This window comes from Impatiens glandulifera, chromosome 1 (assembly GCF_907164915.1).
Source record: "Impatiens glandulifera chromosome 1, dImpGla2.1, whole genome shotgun sequence".
In the NCBI taxonomy this organism is placed as follows: domain Eukaryota; kingdom Viridiplantae; phylum Streptophyta; class Magnoliopsida; order Ericales; family Balsaminaceae; genus Impatiens; species Impatiens glandulifera.
The window spans coordinates 59,467,432-59,494,949 of record NC_061862.1 but is presented as its reverse complement, the minus strand read 5'-3'; the positions used below and the strand labels follow the sequence as shown (position 1 = coordinate 59,494,949).

The window sequence follows — 27,518 nt, the reverse complement described above, 5'->3', positions numbered from 1 at the left end:
AAAGATAAGACGAACATGTAGGCGAGGAAATCAGAGGATAAGGTGGATTATCGAAGGCGCTAGACCTTTTAGAAGATCATCCGAGATCATCGCGAGTTGCAAGTTTTCGTGAAGACGAAGATCAAATCGACGTTGTTTTGATCTGTCTTGAACCCGTCGTTGGCGTTCCGTCTACGTCCAGCGTTCTCCTCTAACGGACCTGACGTTCCGTTAGTGGATCTGATGCAGACCCGGGTGCGCACGTGCTCCGTTACAGCGAGCATGCGTGATAGATTCCTCGGCACTGTATGAAAATACAACGCTGATCCGATGGTCTGAAAACTTGCTGCATCAATTAAACATAATTTCAACTATACTAGATTATTAGTTTAATTTTTAATAAAAGTGTTATTTGAAATCGAATTTTAATCTCTTTCTTGCATTTTTATTCACCAAAAATTCCACAAAAATTATTTTTGGAATCATAATAAAAATTATGTTCATATTTTTTATTTTTTGGTATTTTTGGGAATTTAGGGTATTTATTTAATTGTTTTAAGCCATAAATTAAACATAATATTTTAATTTGTTTTAAAATCCTAATTAAATAATTTCAACACCTTCTTGGGTTTAATTTGGTAAAATAAATACAATATTTTAACCTCAAATTATTTTTGAATTTTTGAGTAATTTTCCTAATTATGGTTCAATTATCACAATAATTAATCCTTAATTTGTTTTTAATTCATCCTTTAGGTTATTTTGAATTAAAAAATTAAAAATATTATTTTAATATTATTATAAATAATATTATAAAATCCTCTCTTCTAGCTTAGCGGCAAAAAGAGTTGGATATCAACCCTAAGTTCCTGGGTTCGAGCCTGTCAGGCGGCAATTTCTGCGCCTGGTTAAATGATTAAGTGTGTTTGCGGGCTACATACTTAATCCTTTGCCCCATTTTTTTTTCCTAAATAATATTATAAATTAATCTACCTTAGTAAAAAATAGGGTAGGTCAAATTTTCATGTTTACAAATTTGAATACAAGTGAAGCTGATACGAACTTCAGATTGAGATGAGAGAAAGAAATCTAGCCGGATAACTGATGAAGGAGATGAGAGGTAGAAAAGTGAGCAAAAAGCTCTTACATTCAACATATATGCCCTAATGTGAAGAATCTACCGAATATAAATACCCTAATGATTCTGTTACAAATTATGGATGAGTTGGCCTAATAGACAAGGGCCTAAATAAAAAGATAAAGTAAGTTCAAGGGCTATTACATACATAAGGAAATTAATAACTAAAACTAAGATTTTTCATCCAACTGTCCTCTAGCATCCATGTGGCTCCATAATATTCGTCGGATCATTTTTAGTTATAGTTTGTAACAGAAGCAAGCATTGTCGAGTGAAGCTTGTTTCATTTACATTAACGCTATAAATGAAAGTAAAATAATCTTCACTCAATTGCGTTTCAAGTTTAACCCGGAATGAAGTGTTGTTTTTGGCACAATTAGAATCCCACATCGGAAGATGATGGGAGTGAAAGAAGTTTCTTAGTATATAAAAGAAACTATATTCACAATTAGAATAAATCCCACATCGGAAGATGATGGGAGTTGGAGAAGTTTCTTAGTGTATAAAAGAAACTCTCCCCTCTTTGGTTTATTGAACCCAATATTTGTATCTCTTCTTCCTTATTAATTGATAGCCTTAGTGCTTGGAGACGTAGGCAACATTTTGGCCGAACTCCATTATCAAATTTTGTTAGTGTTCTTTCGTTTGGTTTTCTTCTTTTGTGTTTCTGTCAGGGTTTTTCCCAACAAGTGATATTAGAGCGGAAGGTTCGTCCTTGGCATGGTGGAGTCTTCAAAAGGGGCGTCAACTCCTTCGTCATCTTGGACGAGGACACCGATGTCGAATTTGAAGTTTGCGGTGGAAATCTTTGATGGAACTGGACATTTCGGCATGTGGCAATGCGAGGTTCTAGATTATCTTTTTCAACAGGGTCTAAATGTTGCTATTGAGGTCAGAAAGTCAGATTGTATAGAAAAAAGAGAGTAGAGTATCATGCATCGGTTGACGTGCGGAACAATTCGATCATGCTTGTCTAGAGAGTAGAAGTATGCTGTGAAGAATAAAACTTCTGCACAGAAGCTGTGGCAAGCATTGAAGGATAAATTTCTGAAGAAGAGTGGTCAGAATAAGCTCCTTATGAAGAAATGATTGTTCCGGTTTGATTACCAATCAGGTACTACTATGAATGAACATATTACTAAGTTTAATGAATTAGTAGCAGATCTGTTAAACCTTGATGTTAAGTTTGAGGATGAAAATCTTGTTTTGATGTTGCTATCGTCCCTTCCTGATGAATTTGAACACTTAGAAACAACGTTACTTCATGGGAAGGGAAATGTTTCTCTTGATGTTGTAAGTTCTGCTTTATATAGTCATGAATTGAGAAAGTAGGACAAAAGGAAAATCAAAATAGGTACATCAGATGAAGCATTGATGGTCAGGGGCCATCAACAAAGCAAATCAAAAGGGAAAGAAGGAAGATATGAAAGTAGAGTTGCCAAAGATAAATGTGTTTTCTGTCGTGAGAAAGAACATTGGAAGACTAACTACCCAAAGTTGAAGTAGAAAGAGAAAGATTCTGAATATGCAAATGTTGCAGAAAACAAAGGTGATGTAGATTCAGAATACTCTTTATCGATGTCACACACAACATTACATCCTGATGCGTGGATATTGGACTCAGCCTGCACTTATCATATGACACTAGTTCGAAAGTAATTCTTTGACTTTAAGGAGCTGGATGGTGGAGTTGTTTACATGGGAGGTGCTAATACATGTAAAATAAAAGTAATAGGTTCAATCAAGCTGAGAAATAAGGACGGATCCACCAGAATTATCAGAGAGGTTCGGTACATACCGAATATGAAAAAGAATCTCATTTCTTTGGGGGCCTTGGAGTAAGAAGGTCTACATGTGAAAATGGAAAATGGAATTCTTAAGGTAATCTCTGGAGCCTAGTGATGTTGAAAGATACTAGGAAGAGTAATAATTTGTATTACTATCAAGATAGTATAGTTAATGGGACATCATGTGTATCAACTTCCGGGAGCAGTAAGGAATTAGAGGCAACAAAACTATGACATATGCGATTGGGGCATGCTGGTGAGAAATCTATGCAAACTCTTGTCAAGCAAGGATTGTTGAAAGGTACAAAAGTTTGTAAGTTAGATTTTTGTGAAAATTGTATTCTGGGAAAATAAAGGCGAGTAAAATTTGGCACTGCTATCCATAACACCAAGGGTATTTTGGATTATGTGTACTCAGATGTCTAGGGACCTGCCAAGACTCCTTCTCTTTAAGGTAGACATTATTTTGTTACTTTTATTGATGATTTTTCCAGAAGAGTTTGGGTGTTTACTATGAAGAATAAAAATGAAGTGTTAAGGATTTTTCTTAAATGAAAAACTCAAGTTGAAGACGAGACATGAAGAAAGATCAAAATTCTCCGGACTGATAACGATGGAGAATACAAGAATGATTCATTCCAGAAGTTATGCCAAGAATGTGGCATAGTTTGACACTTCACAGTCAGGAAAACACCACAACAGAATGGAGTATCGGAACGTATGAACAAGATATTGGTGAAGAAAGTTCGATGTATGTTGTCTAATGTTGGGTTAGACAAGAAATTTTGGGCAGAAGCTGTGTCATACGCTCAACATTTGGTAAATCGCCTACCATCATCTGCACTTAGTGGCAAGACTCCATTAGAGGTATGGTCTGGAAAACCTGCAACTGATTATGATTCTTTGCATATTTTTGGTTCTACAATATATTATCATGAAGTTGAATCAAATTTGGATCCACGAGGAAAAAACGCTCTTTTATGGGATTTACTACAGGAGTTAAAGAATATCGCTTCTGGTGTTTGAATGCAAAGAAAACCATTATCAGTAGAGATGTTACTTTTGATGATTATTCAATGTTGAATAAGGTAACACCAGACAAGATTGATTATACTCCGCAATAGGTGGAGTTTGAGTAGATAAAGATAAGCCCAACTATAAGTGACTCTCCGACGATAGACGAAGAGTTAAATGAGGAAGAGGTTTTGACCCAAGAACCTTCAAAACAACGTGAATTAATTGTTGTAAACAGGCCAAGACAAGTTACTCAAAAACTAGGTCGGTTTGTTGACATGGCAGCCTATGCACTTCTAGTCGTAGATGATGTTCCATCCAATTTTTCAGATGTCAGTAAAAGTACTAAAAATGGAAAAAGGAGAGGTGTTATGGAAGATGAGATGCAATCTATTCAGAAGAATGAGACATGCAAGTTGATGCATCTACGAAAAGGGAAGAATGCTATTGGTGGTAAATGGATCTTTGCTAAGAAAGAAGGATTTTCCGAAAAAATTAACGTTCGTTACAAGGCAAAATTGGTAGCTAAAAACTACGCTCAGAAGGAAGGAGGTGATTATAATGAGGTACTTTATCCTGTTGTTAAACACTCTTCCATTAGAATTTTGTTGGCCTTGGTAACGTAGATTAATTTGGAGCTAGCTCAACCAGATGTGAAGACCGCAGACATACACGGTCATTTGAACGAGGAAATCTACATTTATTAACCAGATGGATTCAAAGTTACTGATAAAGAAAATTGAGTTTGCAAGTTGAACAGATCATTGTACAAGTTGAAGCAATCGTCGAGACAATGGTACAAGTGACTTGACAAGTTTATGATGGAGCACAAGTACATAAGAAGCAGATTCAGTTCAAGTTTGTATTTACGCAAATTGTAAGATGAGTTTTACATCTATCTACTCTTGTACGTTGATGATATGTTGATAGAATCAAAGAGCCAATATGAAGTTGACAAATCGAAGGCTCAATTGGGTAAAGAGTTCGAGATGAAAGACATGGGGAAAACCAAATCTAATTGTTTAGATTTGGTAAACATCTTTCGCGGTTGACTCAGCGCTGAAGAGCGCCAATTGAAAGCACTGAAGGTTTATTTTTTAATATTGAAGATTAGTATTTGGATATTGTGCCAATGTGGAGATTTGTTATTTTGGCACAATTAGAATCCCACATCGGAAGATGATGAGAGTGAAAGAAGTTTCTTAGTATATAAAAGAAACTATATTCACAATTAGGATAAATCCCACATCGGAAGATGATGGGAGTTGGAGAAGTTTCTTAGTGTATAAAAGAAACTCTCCCCTCTTTGATTTATTGCACCCAATATTTGTATCTCTTATTCCTTATTAATTGATAGCCTTAGTGCTCGGAGACGTAGGCAACATTTTGGCCGAACTCCGTTATCAAATTTTGTTAGTGTTCTTTCGTTTGGTTTCTTCTTTTGTGTGTCTGTCATGGTTTTTCCCAACATGAAGCGGTGATATTTTTGGGTTTATGATTTTTTTAACCCGGATGTAATTTAATAATATAATATTAATACTGTATTTTGATTGGTCCGGAATAAAAGCATAAATAAATCGGTAATAGAAAAACTGGACTGATTCATTAACATCTTGATTTAAGGTTTAACCATGGATTTGTTTGAAACGAGAAATTTATATTTAAATTAAATAAAACATGCATATTTAGATGTGGCAGGTCAATTTCGTATTTATGTTAGTTAATGTCACATTTTGTCAAATTTATTTTTATAAATTGAACATTTTTTATATAAATATATTTGCGACTTCTAGTCAAATTTATAATAAAATATGATATTCTTTCCAATAACTAATAAGTTTTTAACAAATGGAAAACAAAAAATAATACAGTTTTTAACATAAATGAAGAAAAATGCTAAATAAGAACTTTTAATAAATATACAAGTTAATTATACAATTGCATATTTCTAAGTTAATTATACAATTGTACATTTCTAAAAGAGTTTTCTTTTACGGAGAATCCTCCCGGTCAATTCACATATCCAAGAATCAGATTCGATCGTTGCTATGCATCAATATATAATGGCTCCAGAGTACAACGTCGAACATACTTTTCGAACACACATATACAAATAACAAGAAGTTTTCAACAAACTTTAGAACTCTTGATAAATTTACTCTCTTTCTAGCTCATCTTTCATAAGTGCAGTATTTCAATTACGCTAAGTTGAAAGATAATTCATTGCACTATCTGAGAGTATATTCAGTGTTGTAAGTTGAACAGAAAGTTGTCTGTTCAACATAGTGATAACTAGGAGTTTAGAACAGACAACTATTAAGTCTTGAGTTCTGACTGGGTTTATGTAGATGCTATACAAACCAAAGTCCTCTAGTAGAATCCTTCTAAAAACAGAAGAAATGGTGACATAGGAGTTTTATCTCCGAACATCCATAAAACTTTTGTTTTATTCCTTACTGCATCTAACAGTCTTGCATCTACCGCTTCAAATCTAGCATGTTTTTTCCGCACTTGAAATCGTTCAAGAGCTTGCGACGATTTGTCGAAGAATAGAAATAGATTTTAAGTCCCTAACAGGATTAAAATTGAATTGAAAGTAAAGATTAACACAACAATATTCAACCCCCTTTCTATTGTTGTAGTCGATCCTAACAATTTTCTTAAATAGTCTCCAAACGCGTAAATCTTTGTAAAAAATATAAAATTTGATATCTATATAATAATGCTTAATTTCAAAGTGTCTGGATTGTCGGGTCAAGAGTTGTAGTTAATTTGGATATATATGTGAGAGTAAATGGATACTTGGGTCGGATTGTAAATTTACATGCCCATAAACTTAAAATGATTAAAAATAAAATTAAAAATGCTATATGTATGTTTCAAACATCCAACCTAACAAAACAAACAAAACCATTTAACCAACTAGGATAATAAGATTTTTTATTTTAAATTCAACACCAAATTTGATGAACTCGGGACATTCTTAACAATATAAGTTCAAATTTTTAACTAACTAATCTATATATGTAATAATTCTTAATTTCAAAGTATATGGATTGCCGGATCGAGAGATGTGGTTAATTTGGATATATATATATATATATATGTGTGTGTGTGTGAGAGTAAACGAATACTTAGACCGAATTGAGGGTTGACCCGGTTAAAAATAAAAATAAAAATATTATATGTACATTTCGAACTTGTAACATAACAAAATAAGTATAACCTTTTAACAAACCCTTTAATTCTTTCACAGAATCCTAATATATATATATATATATATATATATATATATATATATATATATATATATATATATATATATATATATATATAAATAAACCTTAATAGTGAAAAAAGAGAGTTTAGTTAATTAGGAAAAAAATTGACACATTTCTTTATTTTTTATTTTAATAATAAATCTACATAAATAAAATTAATATTTCAAAATTTATTTAAAACAATAATAAAAAATCAACATTAATAGTATAATAATATTTAAGTTATATGTATAATAAACCTTAGTGAAAAAATAATAAAATTTAAAAATAAATATTTAATTTAAATATATTAAAATAATAATTAATTTATTAAATATTTTAAAAATATAAATATTATATATATTTAAGTATTTTTTAATTGTTAGTCATATAAATTATATATGTGTACAAAAATTATAAATATAAATCAACAATCTTAAGTGGTCAAGTGGTTTAAGTGTTATCCAGAATTTTTAAACTATTATTAAATATTGCTAGTTGATATATGAAATAAAACGTTGGTTTATCGAACTTAGGAAATGGTTGGATGCGAATGATATTGGTTAAAGCATACAATGAAAATGGTGGGTGGGTAAATGACATTCATAAAATTAGAGATCGATTGGGATGGATGGTTAAAATATGCAATAAAATTGGTGGTTGGGTAAATGTCATTCACGATATGGAAAGAGATGGTTTGTTGTTTATTGATTTGACCGAAGTGAAAGTGTAAGGTCACAAGATTAGATGTTAATTGAAGTGAGTAAAAATATATAATGAGATGGTTGAATAGTCGAAGTGAGTATGCCACACAATGAGAGGTCGACTGGGTCAATTGAGGTTGATAAAAATATGGAATAAGATGGTTCATTAGTCGAAGTGAGTATTCCACACAATGAGAGGTCGATTGGGGATTGGTGTGCCAAAGTGAATGGTATAAGAGATTGATAATGTACCAAAATGAAAGTTTAAGGTCATGGTACGAGATGTCCGATTAGGGTGGATAAATGTGAAATGAGATTGGTTGGTCAGTCGAAGTGAGGATAAATAAGCCGGGTTGTTTATTGTATAATATGTGAGAAGATGGATTATTTGACCAAAATGAAAGTAAGGTCTCGAGATTAGAGGTTGATTGAGATGAGTGGGATAAAAATGGAATGAGATGGTTTTGGTTAATCGAAGTAAGTAAGGTCACGCTATGAGAGATTGATTGGGGATTGATGAGTCAAATTGAGGGTAAAAGAGATTGTTAATGTTGGAGATGGTTGATTTAACCTAAATGAAATTGTGTAAGGTCACACAATACGAGATGTTGATTAAGGTGTGGATAAATGTTTAATGAAATGGTTAGTTATCAGAAGTGAGGATAAAAAAGTCAGGTTGTATATTGTCAAATATGTGAGAAGATTGGTAACGAGATAAGAGGTCAATTGGGAATTGGTGACCGAAGTGAAAGTAAAAGAGATTGGTGATGTTGGAGATGGTTGATTTGACCAAAGTGAAAGTGTAAGGTAAGAGATGGGAGGTGGATTATGGGAGTGGATAAATGTGGAACGAGATGGATGGTTAGTCGAATTGAGGATAAAGAAGGTCGGATTGTATATTGTAAAATATGTAGAGATGAGTTGTTTGAAAAAGTGAAAGCTAGGTCTCGAGATGAGAGGTCGATTGTGAATTTGTGGATAATGTGGAATGATATAGTTAATTAGTCAAAGTAAAAATAAGGTAACGAGATGAAAGGTCAATTGAGGTGGATAAATGTGGAATGAGATGTATGGTTAGCTTAAGTGAGGATAAGAATGACGAGTTGTATATTATAAAATATGTGAGAAGATGAGCTGTTTAATGGAGTGAAAGTAAGGTCTTCAAGAGAATAGATGTCGATAGTGATTGGTGGATAAATATGGAATGAGATGATTTGTGATTAGTCGAAGTGAAAGTAAGGTAACGAGATAGAGGTCAATTGGGAAAGAAATTAATATGGGTGGTTAAAATATGTAAGAAGATTAGTTGTTTGACCGAAGTGAAAATTAAGGTCACGAGATAAAAAAATTCGATTTGAATTGGTAGATAAATGTAGAATGAGATGGTTGGTTAGTCAAAGTGCTTTAAGGTCACGAGATGAGAGGTCGATTGAGCATTGATGGACTAACGTGAGGGTAAAAAAGAGAATAGTAATATTTAAGATTTTTGATTTGACCAAAGTGAAAGTGTAAGGTCAAGAGATGAGAGATTCATTGGGAAAAATATGTTATGAGATATGTGAGAAGATGAGTTGTTTAAACCGAAGAATCTAAAATATGGAATGAGAGTGTTTATTTTTTATTTTAATATATTATTCATAATTTATTAAAAAATTTAAACATTTAAATATATGATCATGTTAACCATCGTATTTGTTTAGCTTTTCAATTTATACTTCCATATTTATTTCTAATAAAATATCAAAATTTTAATGTCAAATTCACAAAATATATATATATATATATATATCATTACTCCCAAATAAAATTTTGTGATTTCCAAAAAGCACCTTACAAAGTTTTATAAGTAAAAAATGGTAACTTGTTAATTAAAATTTAACATGACTTATATGTCCGATCCACCAAATAGATGGTAAAAATATTTATAAATAAAAAAAAATATATCGGTCAACTTTTATTTTATTTTCTTAAATGCGTCTCTTAAACACGTTAATCTTTATAAATAAAAATAGAAAGTTTGATATTTAATAGAACTGAGAAGGTTCACGTGCGATACAAACGGATAAAAATATAAACAAAATAAATTTAATAAAAAAATTATAATAATAATATCTATTCAATGTTTAAAATTCTTAATAAATCACGAATAATATATTAAAATAAAAAATAAAACACTCGCATTCCACATTTTATTCACTTCGGTAAAATAACTCATCTTCTCACATATCTCATTACATATTTTTTTTTCCAATTAACCTCTTATCTCGTGAGCTTACACTTTCACTTTGGTCAATCAAATATTTGATTAATATTTTTTAATATTTAGCTTCGTGACCTCACAATTTGGTAAATAAAATATTTTATTCACACTTTTTAACCACTTTTAATTGTTACCGACTTATTATCCCTCGGCAAACTACATCTCAATCACACTTGGTTAAAGGGTTGTACTTGTTTTGTTAGGTTGCATGTTCGAAACATATATATATATATATATATATATATCATTTTTAATTTTATTTTTAACCGTTTAAATTTATGAACGGATCAACCCATAATCCGACCTAAGTATCCATTTACTCTCACATATATATCCAAATTAACCTCTTGATCCGGCAATCCGGACACTTTGAAATTAAGCATCATTATATATATATATATATATTAGTTAGTTAAAAAGTTAAATTTATATTGTTAAGAATTCTCACGTTCATCAAATTTGGTGTTAAATTTAAAATATAAAGTCTTATTAGTCTAGTTGGTTAAAAAGTTGTATTTGTTTTGTTATGATGCAAATTCGAAACATACATATAGCATTTTTATTTTATTTTTAACCATTTTAAGTTTATGGACGGGTCAACCCACAATCCGACCTAAGTATTCATTTACTTTTACATATATATCCAAATTAAGCACAACTCTTGACCTAGTAATCCAAAAACTTTGAAATTAAGCATCATTATATAAAAAGAGGTTTAGGTAGTGCCGACCTCGAGTTTTGGGTGCCCCAGCCTATAAAAATGTCAATTTTGATAGCTAAAAAAAATGATTAAAAAAAGTTTTGGTGAGGTTAATAAAAGTCTTTTGTTTACATCCTAAATCACTAGGCTAAATCTATTTATCTTTAAAAATTATTAGAAATGTCTTCTTTATTTTAATAAATGCGATGCCCTAGGGAGTGGGCTGCCCTAGCCCGGGGGCTTGCTGGGCTTACCCTAGGGCCGACCCTAGGTTTAAGGTTACACTTTGGTCAATCAAATATTTGATTCATATTTTTTAACCACGTTCAATTGTTCCCGGCCTATTATTCATCGGCAAACCAATCTCAATCACACTAGGTTAAAGGGTTGTACTTGTTTTGTTAGGTTGCGAGTTCGAAACATACATATATCATTTTTAATTTTTTTAATTAAGTTTATGGGTGGGTTAACCACAATCTGACCCAAATATACATTTACACTCACATATATATCTAAATTAACCACAGCTCTCAACTTAACAATCCAGACACTTTGATTAAGCATCATATATATATATATATATATATATATTTAGTTAGTTAAAAAGTTAAACTTATATTGTTAAGAATGTACCGCGTTCATAAATCTGGTGTTTAATTTTAAATATAAAATCTTATTAGTCTAGTTGGTTAAAGGATTATACTTATTTTGTTATGTTGCAAGTTCGAAACATACATATATAATTTTTATTTTATTTTTAACTATTATAAGTTTATGGACGGGTCAATCCATAATCCGGCTCAATTATTCATTTACTCTCAAATATATCCAAATTAACCACAACTATCGACTCGATAATCTAGACACTTTGAAATTAAGTATCATTATATATATATATATAGATAACCTGAGTTATATGATCGTGTCAACCAATGTATTTATTTCGATTTTTCAATTTAGACCTATATGTTTATTTATTATAATATATCAAAATTTAAAATTATTTTGGATAAAATTCACAAATAACATTTCGCTATCATTAATATACTAAAACTAATTTTTCAGTATAAAAAATATTATTTACCCAGTTCGTGTCAAATTCATATATATATATATATATATATATATATATATATATATATATATATATATATATATATATATATATATATAATTCACTCAAATTTACAAACATCACTACTAATTTAAATTTTTTATAATTTTCAAATAACATTCTATAATTTCCAGTCACGCCTATATATACTATCATCACACTATTCCCTCAAACACATATAAATCATTTAAATTTACACCACATATACCACTATCACATTATCATTTCATATACATATAATTCATTCAAATTTGCACCCACATACATCACAATGACACTATCCCCTCAAACACAATTCATTCAAATTTGCACTCACATATACCACAATCACACTATCTCCTAAAAAATATAATTCACTTAAATTTGTATTCGTAAGGATACAAAATCTAGTCTTGAGTGTGAAAGTGGTTATTTTAACCATTAGATTACTTGTTATTGATGAGTTTTATCTATAATTTTTGTTTGTGTATTGTAACCTAATAAAATATTAAAATTTTGATTTTTATATAAAATTCACACATATAATTCACTCAAATTTGCACCAACATCACTACCAATTTTGTGTGAGTATACATATTAAAAATAAACTTTTGACCCGCATGTTTATCCGTATATTGACCCGTGAGTTAAATTGTAAAACAAAAATATAATTTTTTTTGTTCAAATGTAAGAAAAATATATTGTGTATTGATCTTAAATTGTAAAATAATAAATAAATAAACTCGATTGTCATGTCATGTCATCTCAATTTTTTTGTATCAACATATTTATATTTTATTTTTGGATAATAACGTGAATGTCGTTTCTTCATTTTTTATTTTAGACATACAAAATTATCAAATTTAACCACTCTAAGTGTCGCACTCATATATACCACCATTGTCACTCTCAGTTTAAATCTTAATAATATCATAAATAATAAATCATATATATATATATATATATATAATTATAATTTATTATTTGATTTTTCACTCTTTTTTTTATAATTTATTATTTGATTTTTCACTTTTTTTTCTTTTCTTTTTTAAGTAGTTTGATTTAACAAACATCTCATTACTTGAGCTGAATTTGAGATATAAATAATTATTAGTTAAGTTGGATATTGTTGGGTTTTACAACAGCAAAACTATGGATCTTCTTCGAAATCAAACATGTCCTGCTCTCAAATGAAAGAAGTGATTACACTAGGAATGATTGGACTACTCCACAATAAAAAGCTCCCTCAATCTTTCTCTCTGGATCGGCCAAAGAACAACAAGAAAAAGAAAACCAGAAAACCCTAGATCTGTAATTCACTCTCTCTCAACTTACTGTGTTATGAGAAAAATATCCAAAAAAGTATTTATACTCTAACCCGTTTTCTAAAAGAAAGATTTTAAAATACAATATATATATATATATTGTATCTAGCGCTAACAAATCTAGACCAGATTAATTTATTTTGAGCTCGCTCTTGACCTCTCTCTCAATGATATTTGTAATTTGCAACTTGTAATGTTTGAATGCTTTTTTTTTGTTTTACTTTTCATTTGTACAATATTGCTTTCAATTCTTTTATTTTGTAGGATGTAATTCATAGTTTGAACTCACAACCTTTTTAATAGAATAAATCCTTGGCAAGAAATAGAAATATCATAACTTTCACTTTTTTTTTTGTCATTTAATGTAATTTAGCAACTAGTTATATTCAAAATTAGTGCACCAATAACCTAATAGTGTTGCTCAACTAAGTAAAAGTTAGTTAGTGCATAAAAGATTAAATACCACGGTTTAATTTTCACTTAAAAACATCTTAAATTTCGTTATTTTGGGTCAACTTCATTTCGTTATAAATTAAAACAAAAAATCAGTGGATCAATATGTCAGGATCATGAGCTTGACTTGTTTGATAATTGATACACAGGTAACCGGCCAGGCCTATTCATTGAATGAAGAAATTTAGTTACTTTTTTTTTAGCTCAACAAACTCGAACACATCGATTTATTATTTAATCATTAATGAAGTGTGATGCTATTTATTAATTTGTTGACTATAACATATATTTTAATTATTATATAGTTTTATGAGTTGTGATTAGGTATGGTTGGTGAATCTTCCTCAACTAAAATTGCTAACTTCAAATATCAATGTCTGATTATATGGCTTCATTTTCAATATATATATATATATATATATATATATTAACACATTTGCTGATATATACATTCATAGTTATAGTTTGAGTTTTCTTCAATGGAAGAACATAAAGTTTTAGAAAGGAAGAAAATCAAACCATTGTTAACATTCAATTCCACTATGACAGATCCCCAGAAAATACACCCTTTGGTCGAGACCCCTCCGGCTCGACCGCTCATTCCCGCCGGTTCATCCGGTTCAGAGAAGGCCGGCGATCCTGAAACCGGCCGATTTCAACCCAATAATAAGAAAATTCGCCGGAATTGCTGCCGGAGATGCATTTGCTGGACACTAATAACCATCATTCTACTCATAGTCCTCATCGGAATCACAATACTAACTTTATACCTCGTTTTCAAACCCAAAATCCCCCAATATTCAGTCGATAAGCTCCGAATATCCGATCTCACTCTCAACCTCGACGGAACGCTCTACGCTAAATTCAACGTGAGGATTACGGCCATCAATCCAAACGAGAAGATCGGAATTCATTACGAGAAAGGAAGTCGATTAAGCGTTTGGTACGAGAAAACAAGTCTTTGCAGAGGAACTCTGCCTGCGTTCTTTCAAGGACCGCGGATGAAGGCGGTTCTTGATGTGGCTTTGGAAGGACGGGATAATTACGCCGGAGCGGCGATGTCAGCGATCGGAGAAGCGCAGAGAACTGGGAGCATTCCTTTGAGGTTGAAGGTGGAGGTTCCGGTTAGGGTTCAGATGGGGGGATTGAAAGTGAAAAGGGTTAGGGTTTTGGGAAATTGTTTGGTGGTTGTTGATAGCCTTTCTCCTAATAGCTTGATTAGTATTAAACATACTAATTGCAAATATAAGCTAAAACTCTAGTTTATTTTACTTTTTCCTTTTTTTTTTTGAAATGTTGCTTTATTTGTGGAATTATCGTGATGATTATTTTTAATATTTCAATTCAATATTTTTATGGATGTTTTTTATTTGTTGAAAATGAATTAATTATCGTAAATTTAAATATGAAATTAGTATAGAAAATTAAATTATAAAATAATATTAATAAAATTAAAATAATTAAATAGAAATGTAGATGGTAAATAGTGTAATAATTTTATAATATTTAAAATTTTAATAAAAATATCTAACAATTTTGTAATAATGTTTAATTTGAATTTGACAGAGAGTTGTGGTTAATTTATATATATATATATATATATATATATATATATATAAAAGAATAAATGAATTTTTGGGTTGACTCATTGGTTGATACGTCCATAATCTTGAAACGGTTACAAATAAAATAAAAAATGATATGTTTCAAACTTGCAATCTACCAAAAATAAATATAATCTTTTAACCAACTAAATTAATAAGACTTTATATTTTAAATTCAACACAAAATTTGATGAAAGTGCTGACATTTTTAATAATATAAGTTTAATTTTTTAACTAACTAATATATATATATATATATATATATAATGCTTAATTTGAATTTTTTTGATTAGTCAGGTCGAGAGTTATGATTAATTTGGATATAAATATGAGAATAAATGAATACTTAGGTTAGATCGTAGGATAAAAGACTTGTGAAAGTACGATTGGAATGTGGTTTGTCAAGGGATAAGAGATTGGTAACAAATGATCATGAGGTGATAAGATTATAGGTCGATTGTGATTGGTAATTGATCAGTAACAAATGATCGTAAAGTCACGAGATTAGAGGTCGATTGAGATTGGTGGTTGGTTTGTTAAAAGATTAAAGACATGTGAGTGTGAAAGTGTGAGGTTACGAGATGAGAGATCGATTGAATTGGTAATTAATTTACCGATGAATAAGAGGCCAGTAAAATTTGAAATGGTGGTTAGTTTACCAATGGATAGGAGGTCGATTCAGGTCGGTGATTAGTTTGTCGAGAAATAAGAGAGACTTGTGAAAGTGTGATTGTGATTGGTAGTTGGTTTGTTAAGGGATAATGTGTGTGTAAAAGTGTGATGTTATGAGATGGAGAGGTTCATTGGGATTCGTGGTTGGTTTGGCGAGAGATAAGAGGTGTGTAAAATTAATGAGTTCACGAGATGGAGGTTAACTGGAATTGGTGGTTGGTCTACCGAGGGATTAGAGATTAGTAACAATGGACCGTAAGGTCACGTGATTAGAGGTCAATTATGATTTATAGTTGGTTTGTAGAGGGATTACAAACATGTGAAAGTATGAGTTCATGAGATGAGAGGTCGATGATATTAGTGGAAGGTTTGCTAAAGGATAAGAGCCCAGTAAGATTGAGATTGGTGGTTGGCTTGTTGAGGTATAGTAGACCGGTAATAAAGGATCGTAAGATCGCAAGATTAGAATTCAATTGTGATTGGTAGTTAAAAATATAAATGAATGAGATGTTGATTGACCGAAGTGTGAGGTCGCGATATTAGAGATCGAATGAGATGGGTGGTTGATTTTCCGAGGAATAAGAAGTGTCTAAAAGTGTGAGGTCATGAGATGAAGTTGTTATTGGGGATTTTGGTGGTTGGTTTGGTGAGAGATAAGAGATGTGTGAAAGTGTGTGAGGTCATAATATTAGTAATGTGAGTGGTACATTAGGAAAAAGAATATTAGTGGATAAATGTGTGACTGAGATGGTTGGTTGACCGAAGTGTGAAAGTGAGGTCACGAGATGAGAGGTTGATTGGATTGGTGGTTGGTTTGTCGAAGTGAGGGTAAAGAGATCGCGGTAATGATATGTGATGGTTGAGGTACAAAATACTAGAAGTGATGTCACGAGAATAGTAAGGAGATATTCATTGGAGAACAAAAAATATCAGTGGTTAAATATATGAATGAATTTGTTTGGTTTATCGAAGAAGTGAGGGTAAAGAAGTTGGTGATATGATGAGATGGTTGGTTTGCCAAAAGTGATGGTAAGGAAGTTGGTGATATGATGAGATGATTGGTTTGCCAAAAGTGATGGTAAAAGATGTTGTATTGTTGAGATGGTTGAGTGTAGTGAGATCACGAGATTAGTAATATGAGAAGTCTATTATGTAAGAAATAAATTTTTGGTTAACCGAGTAATGAGAGTAAGTCGTCGAAGAGAAAGAAGTCGGTGTTGATGAGACAAAACTTAAATGAATGTCTTCTTATCAAATTGGTTATCTTATTTTTATGAATAACGAAAACAACGATTAATAAGAGGAGGAAGACGATCACTAGACTATCTCAACCATTAAGCCCTTCAAGTTCAGACCATAGATGTTGACGACGAAGAGAATAATGAAGGCGATGATGATGATGACCACAAATAGGTGAGTATTATTTATTTCAACTTTGTAATATGATTTTTATTTATCCTTACAACGCAAGGGTATTATGCTACTTTCTTTAGTGTGACTCTAAAGTTGTGTAATGAGTGATTAAGTAGAGTAAACTGATCAAATCAATTAAACAATGTCGGAAGAATCTATATCTAAAGATTTTAAGCGATAATGAAAATTAATATTTACTAAAAATCGAAAAATATTATGATAACTAATCATTTTCATATATTATCAAAAATGATAAATTATCCAAATATTGAGAGGATACTTTTAAGATGATGACTAATTGAAAAATCAATTTCTTACAAAATTACATATCAGGTATAACATGGACTCAATAAATGATCAACATGACAATCGGAGCAAGACAATGGAAAGATATAGCAAACAACTCACTACCAACTGGCAATATTATTCGAATGAAAAATCCGATATAATTTAACAAAAAGTCAAAATAAAATATTAACATAAATCTAAGTTGTAAAAGTAAAACGAAGCACCATCAGATGCTAAAAAAAAAAGGAATAAGAGGGATCAATAAGATTTTTTTTAGTAAGATATTAAATAATTAAATAACTTTAGGATGCATAAGAGAAAACCTATATAAAGTCTCCTAAAAACATTGAGAAAGCAGACAGTTTTCATACACCCTCCATCCTTGTCTCAACCACGATGGTTTCCAACTTCTGTTCTACATAAATTTTTTTGATGAGGATGTATTTATTATGAGTGATAGAAAGGAAAATTGAGGGAAGAAAGGAGAGAAAGAATGACATGACATAACTGAAAAAATAATAATGTGAAGAGAGAAAAGAGAAATAAATTTGTTTATTTTTTTAACCAATCAAATTGTGTTATGTCATTCTTTCTTATTTTTTTTTTAAATTACCCCTATTATTTCTCATTTATTATATGATAATAATAATGATAATAATGTTCTTTTTTAATTCATTGTATTACAAATTAAAAGTTTAAATTTATTGCTTAATCATTTGGTTCCTTCCAAGAATATCAATAATAATAGTCAATAATTGTCATCACAACTTATTATAATACTAAAGAAGATAAACAACAATAAATAATTGACTGACTCACCCTGGCAGTAACTAATATGGACATATCTAATTATATCAATCTGGCCCATGAACCTAAGAATTATGTTAAAACTGCCCTTTTTTCTACACAATGCTCCAATTGACCTTTTTTATTTTATTTGTCCATTGTTCGTTTTACTAAAGCATTTTAGAGAAAGAGATGATAGCATTTGAAAATATAACAAATACATTACTTGTTTGAACAAAGCTGATTCACTATAGAATTCCATGCATATTATTAGTATCTAACAATGATGCAATAATTACACTTACTAAATAACACTTGAAAAGTATTAGTGGTAGTAGTACAAGAAATTCAGTAGGTGGTGCCAAGCGAGACAACATCTTTATTTGCGGGAAATCTTATTTTCCCATCAAAGCGACCACCCCGGAACAAACCCAGACACATTTTGCACTACGCCTCCGGCCACGTTTAGAAAATCTACTTCGACTGAATTATATCTGAAACAAGCACAAGAAAACATAAATTCATGTGAAGTGTAATTTAATATTAAAAGATTTGTTTATGTAAACGTACCCATAACCGATTTGATGAGTCGGGTTAGGTCCTAAAGGATGGAGAAATAATCCGTGCAAGTCATGATGATGAGGAACATTGTCGCGACCATAACTTGGCATTGAAGATTGGGCACCAACTTCCCATGACACTCGGCTTGGGACTCCCCCAACAAGCTCTTCAAACTTTAAGTGATGAGCCAAGAATTAGATATTAATAATCAAGATTATTCAAGAAGTTGAAAGAAAAAAAAAATAGTAGGAATGAATATTACCTTCTTTCTTAGTGCTCGATTAGATTCAGCTAGCAAATGCTCCTAGAATAAATTAAGAAATCCATATTGGAAATGAACATTATAAACACAATTTTGGAAATAACATTGATCATGTGTGATGAGCCTCAATATGTGTATGTACTCTAAATGGACATAATAAACTAGGGTAATTTATTTTATTTACCTTGCTTTGAAGCTCAGCAATTTGGTCAAGCATAAACTGGGTCTGATCACAAAAGGAATAGTTAAAGTTTTGGCATCAGATTTAATGAATAACAAATGTGTCATGATGTTTGTCTTTATATTTTAAATTTTTTAGACAAGGATGAACTTTTATTATATTAATAAAAAGATATATAGTATTATGAACAAATGAAATAAACCTACCTCCCTTGGATGAGGTACATTTTTCTAAAAAGTGAAAAGCATTAAAAAACAATTTTTAATTAGAACTCTCATTCATATTTTTAAATGTTTTTTTAACTTAAGAAACTATATATATCTACTTGTGTTTTGTATTTTAAGTAATAATTAAAGCTTTTAGACACTAGTTCTGACCACCTAAACTATTTTCCTAAATTTTATGATTTTTTAAATGTAGAAATTAGAGTTAAAGATATATATAACAAATTTGGAGTTGAGTTATCTATGTTTTAATTAATTATAAAGTATAATAAAATTAAGTTGAGTTTTAAAGACATCTATTATCCTTTTAAAAATTTTGAAATTACAGAATTATATTGAATCTTATATATAATCTATAATCAATATATATATATAGAACTACCTTTGTTGATCTGATCTGCTTCAAGGACCCCTCCAGTTGTTGTTCAAGCTGCTCAAGTTCCTTATTGTTCAAAGGACCCAAATCTTCTCCTAGAAAGTTCCTGCACCACAATCATTTTATTTTAGAAAATGTAATTTTATCAGAAAATAACAAATACCACAAAAATGTTAGCAGTAACACTATACTAAGATTTGGCCGAGTAGATATTAGATTTGTGTCACTTGTAACAGGTGATACAACAAAGAAAATTAATCAATAGCAAATGCAAAATAGATGAATTAATCGATCATCCACGATACCTTTGAGAACGTTGTAAGACATCAACCCTTGCCTTAAGCCTTAGATACTCATGGTAGCCATCCTGCTTCAAGGTTTGCAAATTAATCTCAAATTTATTACATGAAATGTTTTAGAAGCAATCACATTTATGTGTCAAATTTAAGAATTAAATAACACAATAACAATTTTTTTTCTTCTCTTTTTCTAATGACTAAATAAAGAACCTAAGAGTAAGTATAAATAATTACTATTTACCTGATCAGTTGCATGAGAGGGCTGACTATCCTCCAGTAGACCAAAACTACACCTCTGATATTTTTCAAGAGTCTTCACCATGCTATAAAATCAACATTTGTAACAAATATGAAACCATCAAAGTAATTAGATACTCTATTTTCAACTATTATTCATGTTAATGATCTCATTGCATGCAGCAATGATGCATATACTTTAGGCTTGAAATGCTCAAATTATTTTATGTATGAATAACAAACATAGTTAGGAAATAAAAAAGTAATTAACGAGATGATTTAAAAAAAGAATGAGGTATGTATGATCTTCCACTAGTAGTTTGAGAGGATTGAAACAACATTACTAAATTATTTCGCGGAATTTGTTAGAAACTGAAGTTTGAATTGCTCGGTCTTAAAAACAACAGATGTATGGTGATTTTAGAAAACAAAATGAGAGCATAAATCATCATATACAGAGCAAAACATGTATTTCTTTTCACTGGAAGTTTTTATTCTTCACAGTTTACATACAAATTTATGGTGATTTATTTTGATTACTAACATCCAGTCCTAGATAGAAATATTATTTGTCTCTTATGTTACATATATACTAGCTAAGAGTATTTTAGAACCCAATACTTGTTGCCTGTCATAGTTGACAAATATTTTGTTGGGGCAAATTTGTTCTTATGAATCGATTGTTAAGGTTTCTTTTCATTTTCATGGAGCATCATTTTCTTTGCTTCAAGGATTTTCTTCCATGGAAGATCTTGAAAGAAACATATGGTTTGTATACCCCTTTCTCCTTTGCACATTTTGTGAATGAATTAATAGTTTCTAATTAATTTTGCTACAAACATATTTTGTAAGAAACTGGGGCATTGATAGCCATTAACGGCAACTTTGGAAGTCATAGGGTGTTCCCATTTGTGAGAATACCTCCATTAGAAAATGGTGCAATTAGAAGACAAAGTTTTCTACATTTATAAATTCGTTTAGGGATGTCCAATATTTTATTAAGATTGTGAATCCAACATTGCACAAGTGAAATTTATAGTTTCTTATTCTTTATTTTAGGGTTTTTCTCTCTTTGAAATTATTTGATAATTTCCTCATCAACCAAATAGTCAAAATCTTGTTAAAGGTGAGTTTTATAGGGTCTAAAAAGTTTTGTGACCATGATTTGTAAATCTTAAATAAATTCACTCACATTCTTTTAAGAAAATGTTGTTGTACCAAAAAAAAAATAGACTTAATCACAATAATGGACAATTAAGTACTATGTTAAAGTACAAAATAAAAGGTCAGAAATTAGGAAATTAATTCACCCTGATTCTTCTTTGATAACTTAGATATAAAATATAGGGAGGTACAAAATTAAGGATGTGAAAGAAATAAAGAACCCTAAAAACTGCTATAGAACACCAAATCTAGTAGATCAAATTTCAACTGTATTCTTGATTAGGAGATCTAAGAGTCCAAGTAATTAGTACCTTTGTATAGATAATGAACAAATGAAGTTTAAAACAGTACGAAAAGAAAGAGAAAAAATATATAGAAACAAACACATAATAATTACAAAAGATGATAAAAACTAGAAAAATTAGTTAACCATGAGAAAGGATACAACCATGAGAAGCAAAGCATATCTATTTGGTAAGAGTTTCATATATAGTAAAGAATAATAAAAATAATATTGGAATCAAAAAGAAGAATGTAAGTTTAACGATCTAACTTCTAAAAGAAGAATATTCTAAGAGAAAGGTTATTTATCAAGCCAGCTAGCTAGCTAGCTAGTACCTTGTTAACAAGATTTCTAAAAAGATAAGTCTTGTTAAAAAAGTAAAGTTTAAATCTTTTGAAAGATTGTTGTTAGATCTAAGATATAAACAAATTAACACAGATCTTGCACAAAATGATGAACTGGAGAGAGAGGGAGGGGGAGAGATGTGAGAGGAGAGATAGTAGAGAGAGAGAGGGAATGAATTATGACCTAGAAGTACTGGAGAACTCAAAGAGTTTGCCATTACTGGAGAAGATGATAAGGGCAAGTTCTGCATCGCAGAGAACAGAGAGTTCATATGCTTTCTTGAGAAGGCCATTCCTTCTCTTGGCAAAAGTAACCTGCCTGTTAATTTTGTTCTCTATCCTCTTCAGCTCAACTCTCCCTCTACCCATGTCTCTTTCTAGCTTTCTTTCTTCTCTCAAGAGAGAAGTTTCTGTGTGTGTGTATGTGTGTATTCCAATCTTAGTTAAGAGCTTATCTACTTTTAGAAGTGGGTGTGGGGGAAGGGCACCAAAAGAGAAAAAGAAGAGAGAGAGAAATGGAAACCCTGGGATCGAGTGCTCACTGATTTAACCTAGTAGTCCTTTTATTGCTCAATTCACTTTTTCTATGAGAAAACCACTAGTTTTTTCACTCAACTCTTATCCCATTCTTCCTTTTTTTTTTTACATTATAAGCAGCCAGCCAACCAGCCATCCAGCCAGCTGCCTAGGACCACACACACCACACATCTCTGACATGTGTACCTATAAATATTTACTTCCTAGCTTCATCTTACTTTTTTTCAAATAATCTTTTTCTATTTCTATTATAAATCCTTCTGAATCTTATATGTCACTAATTAAATAACCCGATTCTAGATGAACAACATGGTGTAAGTTTCCATGTACTCTACTCCTCACTCTAAGTGGATGAGAATGAACAAGGTTTAGATCAAGTTTGAATGATATTTTTAGGTTTTTTTATTTAAATTAGGTTAGGAATTTTATTGTACTAATTTGATTTTCTCCTATAAGACATGAATTTTGTGTGTACCTTTAATCAATGAAAAATAAACATTGAAATTATGATGATGAAGACGATCCCTCTATATGTCCCAAAACCTAATGCAAAAACCGTGATAAAAAAACTATAAAGACCCAAATCACAAATTCAATTTGCACCAAAGTGCACTCTTTGAGAAAAATAGAATTAAGAAGTACTATGTGAAAACATAGAAACTTTAATACAAATTAATTTATATAAGTTCTAACAATATGCATGTCTTATACATCATTTTGTCAATGCGTGTATTCAAGATGTCCTACGGCCTTTTGTCGGGCTTGTATTCAAGATGTCAATCATTTATACACAAATCAAGTACCATATCTCACAAAAACCAATTACAAAAACTTTGATAAAAAATACTAATGACTCAAATCGCAAATTCAACTTGCACAAAAGTGCACTCGTGAAGAAGAATGGAAGAAGTACAAAAACATACAAACTTGAATACCAATGTATATAAGTTCGGACAATGTCTCCTACATCCATTTGTCATGCTAGGCGAGTATTCAAGATGCCAATAATTCATACACAAAGAGTGCACTCAATTAATTACTAACCCTCAATATCTCGGTACGAGTAGCTCTAGGTTCTGTTGTGTATTCTCTCGATTGTTTATCTCTTAATTGTGTAGTATCAGATCCTAATGACGCCAACTCTATGTAAATAGACTATAGAAAGGTTGAATTATATGAAAACAAGAAACATTACAAATACATTAAAATAATACTTTTCTAAACTAGTGTTGCACTTCTCAAACATGAGAAGCACACAACTAAAACAATTTTGAACTAAAAGAAGTAGTTGATTTGATTGGAACTAGTGCGTTAGAAATAAATTAAAGCAGATAGGAATTCAGAAAAAAGATAAAATATTTGAAACTGTGGCAATATGTTGAATGGTATAACTTTGTTTGGTCTACAAAGATAGCACCAAGACACTAGTTTATTCTTTGGTTGGATTTCATTGTTGACTTTCGATTAAAGATTAGTTTAAAAAATTCGAAGATTGATGATGTTAAATGTCCATTTTGTCAAAACAAAAATAATAATAAGAATGAAAGTTTGATTCACATATTTTATTATTGAGTATTTTCTTTGCAATTATGAAGAAATGTGGTTGTATGATGATTAATGAAATTCTAAAAAAAATGATGGGAAATCAAATAGATGGTTAGGTAAAAAACGAAACTATTAATAAACTAGCTAGAAGTTTATAATTATTAATAAATTATCTTGCTGAGTATTTCTTTTATTTTTGAAGTTAAAATCCCTTTTACCATAGGTACAAAGGTCATCTCACATTTCCTATCAAAACACATGTAAATTGATGGATTTTTTAAATAACTAGTGGATTATTTATATATTTTCTTATTTAAATTAGAATTATGAAAGATTGTGTTAGCAAGTTAAAAATTAAAGATATTAATACAAAATATTTTGATATTTTAATTATTATTAAATAAATAAAAATATAATGAATTATTTTAAATATTTAGATTCATTCATTCGAATTTTAAAAATGTTATCGTACCTTTTTACTTAACGGGTAAACAGTTCGGCAAATTTGTACATCAAGTACAATCAAATCATTAAAGTCGGTACGAGAAAACCTCGTAACATTGTTTTTATTTATTGATCGATTTGATTTAGTTAACTAAAATAACTGTTTGATTTATTTGTCAAAAATAATATGGTTAAATAATATAAATATATCTAAAATATTTTAGAAATAAATAACAAGAATAATTATAAAACTACATAAATTGGTTTAGTGTAAAGATATTTATTTTTACGAAAAATATTTTGTTTGTATATATTATTGTTTTTCTTTTTAAGAGTTTGGATATCAATTATTAGTTCTAAACAAATTATATATATACTTTAAGAATTTTAACTATGATACTTTTTTCTAAGCTTACAACTATATATAATTAGAAGATTAAAGCTTGTTTGATTTTTATTTGATATTATTTTATACCATCATTTCATAAAACTAATCATTCAAATCATAAGCAACTTTATTTTTTATTTCTAAAATGTTAAAACTAAAAATAATTAAATAATTTTATGGAATAATTCTAATAAATTATATTTACATCTTTTAAAAAATATTCACATTACTAAAACAAATCTAGCTAAAATATGATAAGTAAGGTAATTAGTTTATTAATTAAATAGTGTATGGAAGTGATTTTTATTCATTAGTTGCATTAATAAATTAATTGGTCATCCTAAAAATCATTAACTGTATGATCAATATATAATTTGATTATATATTATTTTTATATCATCAAGATTTTTATTGACATTTTAGAAGTTTCATATTATATATAAAACTAAAAGATATATAATAACTAAGCGATCAATTTAGACATATTTGTTTTCTTAATTTATCGTTATCTGAAAAACATATGGTTAGATTTATAAAATTCACAATACTATATAAAAAAAAAAATTAAAATTTGAAAGAGAAGTAAAATGACACCCACAATTATTGTCATCCGCTTAAACTCAAAACACTTTTAGATGAAATCGAACCTGTAACATTTTGGTCTCTTAAACCGACTCTTATAAAGAAAATTACATTTGATCACCATTATTAAAAATAAATAGTATTTATACTAAATACTAAACAAATATGAATTACACAGTGATCCAAAAACTAATTGTATACTAAATAAAGCAAAAATAAAAATATAATTATGTATAATATCAATCACGATCTTAAAAATAATATTTATATAAAATTAAATATGAAAAATACTATAATATGATCAATAATGATTCAAATAATATTTTGACATAATTTTATGTATACTAAAAACAAATCAGTTTCAATTTAACTTGGATAATTTTTTTTTATCAAATAAGGACTATATAAAAAATTGTTTAACAAAATGTTATCAATTTAGATTATCCCAAAAATTAGATAATTTAACAAATAAAAAAATATAAACTTTCACCAACCAAGCACGGCCTACATATCTATTTTTATTCACATTCTTATATACACTCTAGGATAATAGGCAAATAATGGTAGGCATATTTGGTAATTAGTATTTATTGTTTTGTCTCAAAATCACATTGATTTAGAAAATGATAAAATGTTTTTTCTTTTGTTAAGTGCAACCCCCCTCCTTTTTTTTTCAAGAATGGAACCTAACATAATTAAGTCAAATTGAAAATGATATGAACTAACTAAATCTGAATGGCCGACAATTTTTAAAATCGCTAATACAAATATGTATCACAACAACGAGTAAAGGAAGTTCGCCACATTTTAAAGTTCGCCACATTTTAACGAACAAAATCACCTTGTGCAATAATAGTCCGGTCCAAATAGTAGTAGAAAAGTCTCTCATTAGGTTTAGGAACTGATTGTTTATTTAGTGATCTTTTCTATCATAGAAATTTTGATATTTTAGTGATCTTTTATACCATGAGGTTAATTTTGAGAATTTTTTTGAAATTTTATCCAATTTTTTAAAAAACTTTTCTCTATCACAATACAATCATTTTAACCATTAAATCATTTATTTTATCCACTAAAATATTAAACTATTTTGACTGTACCTTTAAAAACTTAAAATTTTAAATACAAAAAAAAAGCATTACAGTAATTCAAATAACTTTTTTATCAATTAATATTTTTTTTTACAAAATATCAAATAATCTTTACAAGATCAAGGTCTTGTCCCAAACAAAATCAAACATCATTTCACTCAAATCCCAACAATCACATCACTCAATTTATTAACTAAAATATTAAATACTCTCTATTTAAGTTTTTAAGTTTTTTTATTTATATCAATACTCTTTAAATTTTTTTACAAAAAATAATCATTATCTCTACAAAATCATCAACCATCATCATTTTGTCTCCTTTTAGGTTATTTAAATAAGCTCAATCCGAAAAGCCTTGATCGGTCTGAGTTATTTAAATAACTTAAAATACTCAAACATCATTTCACTCATTTTTTCATCTATCACGTCATTTATTAATTAACCAAAATACTAAAATATTTTTTATTTTATTATTATATATTAATAAATTTTAAATTTTAAAAAAAAAAATTATCACATCTTCG

The 27,518-nt window shown here is 29.7% G+C and overlaps 2 protein-coding genes across 2 annotated transcripts; one reads left to right on the top strand and one right to left on the bottom strand.

Annotated features, from left to right (window-relative positions):
• The first annotated feature begins 14,255 nt into the window (after positions 1–14,255).
• On the top strand, positions 14,256–14,984 carry LOC124929197 (NDR1/HIN1-like protein 6). The gene has a single exon (XM_047469500.1). The coding sequence runs from the start codon at positions 14,256–14,258 to the stop codon at positions 14,973–14,975; it is 720 nt and encodes a 239-aa protein (XP_047325456.1). The 3' UTR covers positions 14,976–14,984.
• Positions 14,985–18,879: 3,895 nt separating this feature from the next.
• Positions 18,880–22,970, bottom strand: LOC124921035 (MADS-box protein EJ2-like). Its single transcript, XM_047461636.1, has 8 exons — positions 22,592–22,970; positions 20,621–20,702; positions 20,386–20,447; positions 20,087–20,186; positions 19,484–19,525; positions 19,300–19,341; positions 19,047–19,210; positions 18,880–18,970 (listed from the first exon to the last, which is right to left on the bottom strand). The coding sequence occupies exons 1-8, from the start codon at positions 22,774–22,776 to the stop codon at positions 18,883–18,885; spliced, it is 765 nt and encodes a 254-aa protein (XP_047317592.1). The 5' UTR covers positions 22,777–22,970; the 3' UTR covers positions 18,880–18,882.
• Positions 22,971–27,518: the final 4,548 nt, after the last annotated feature.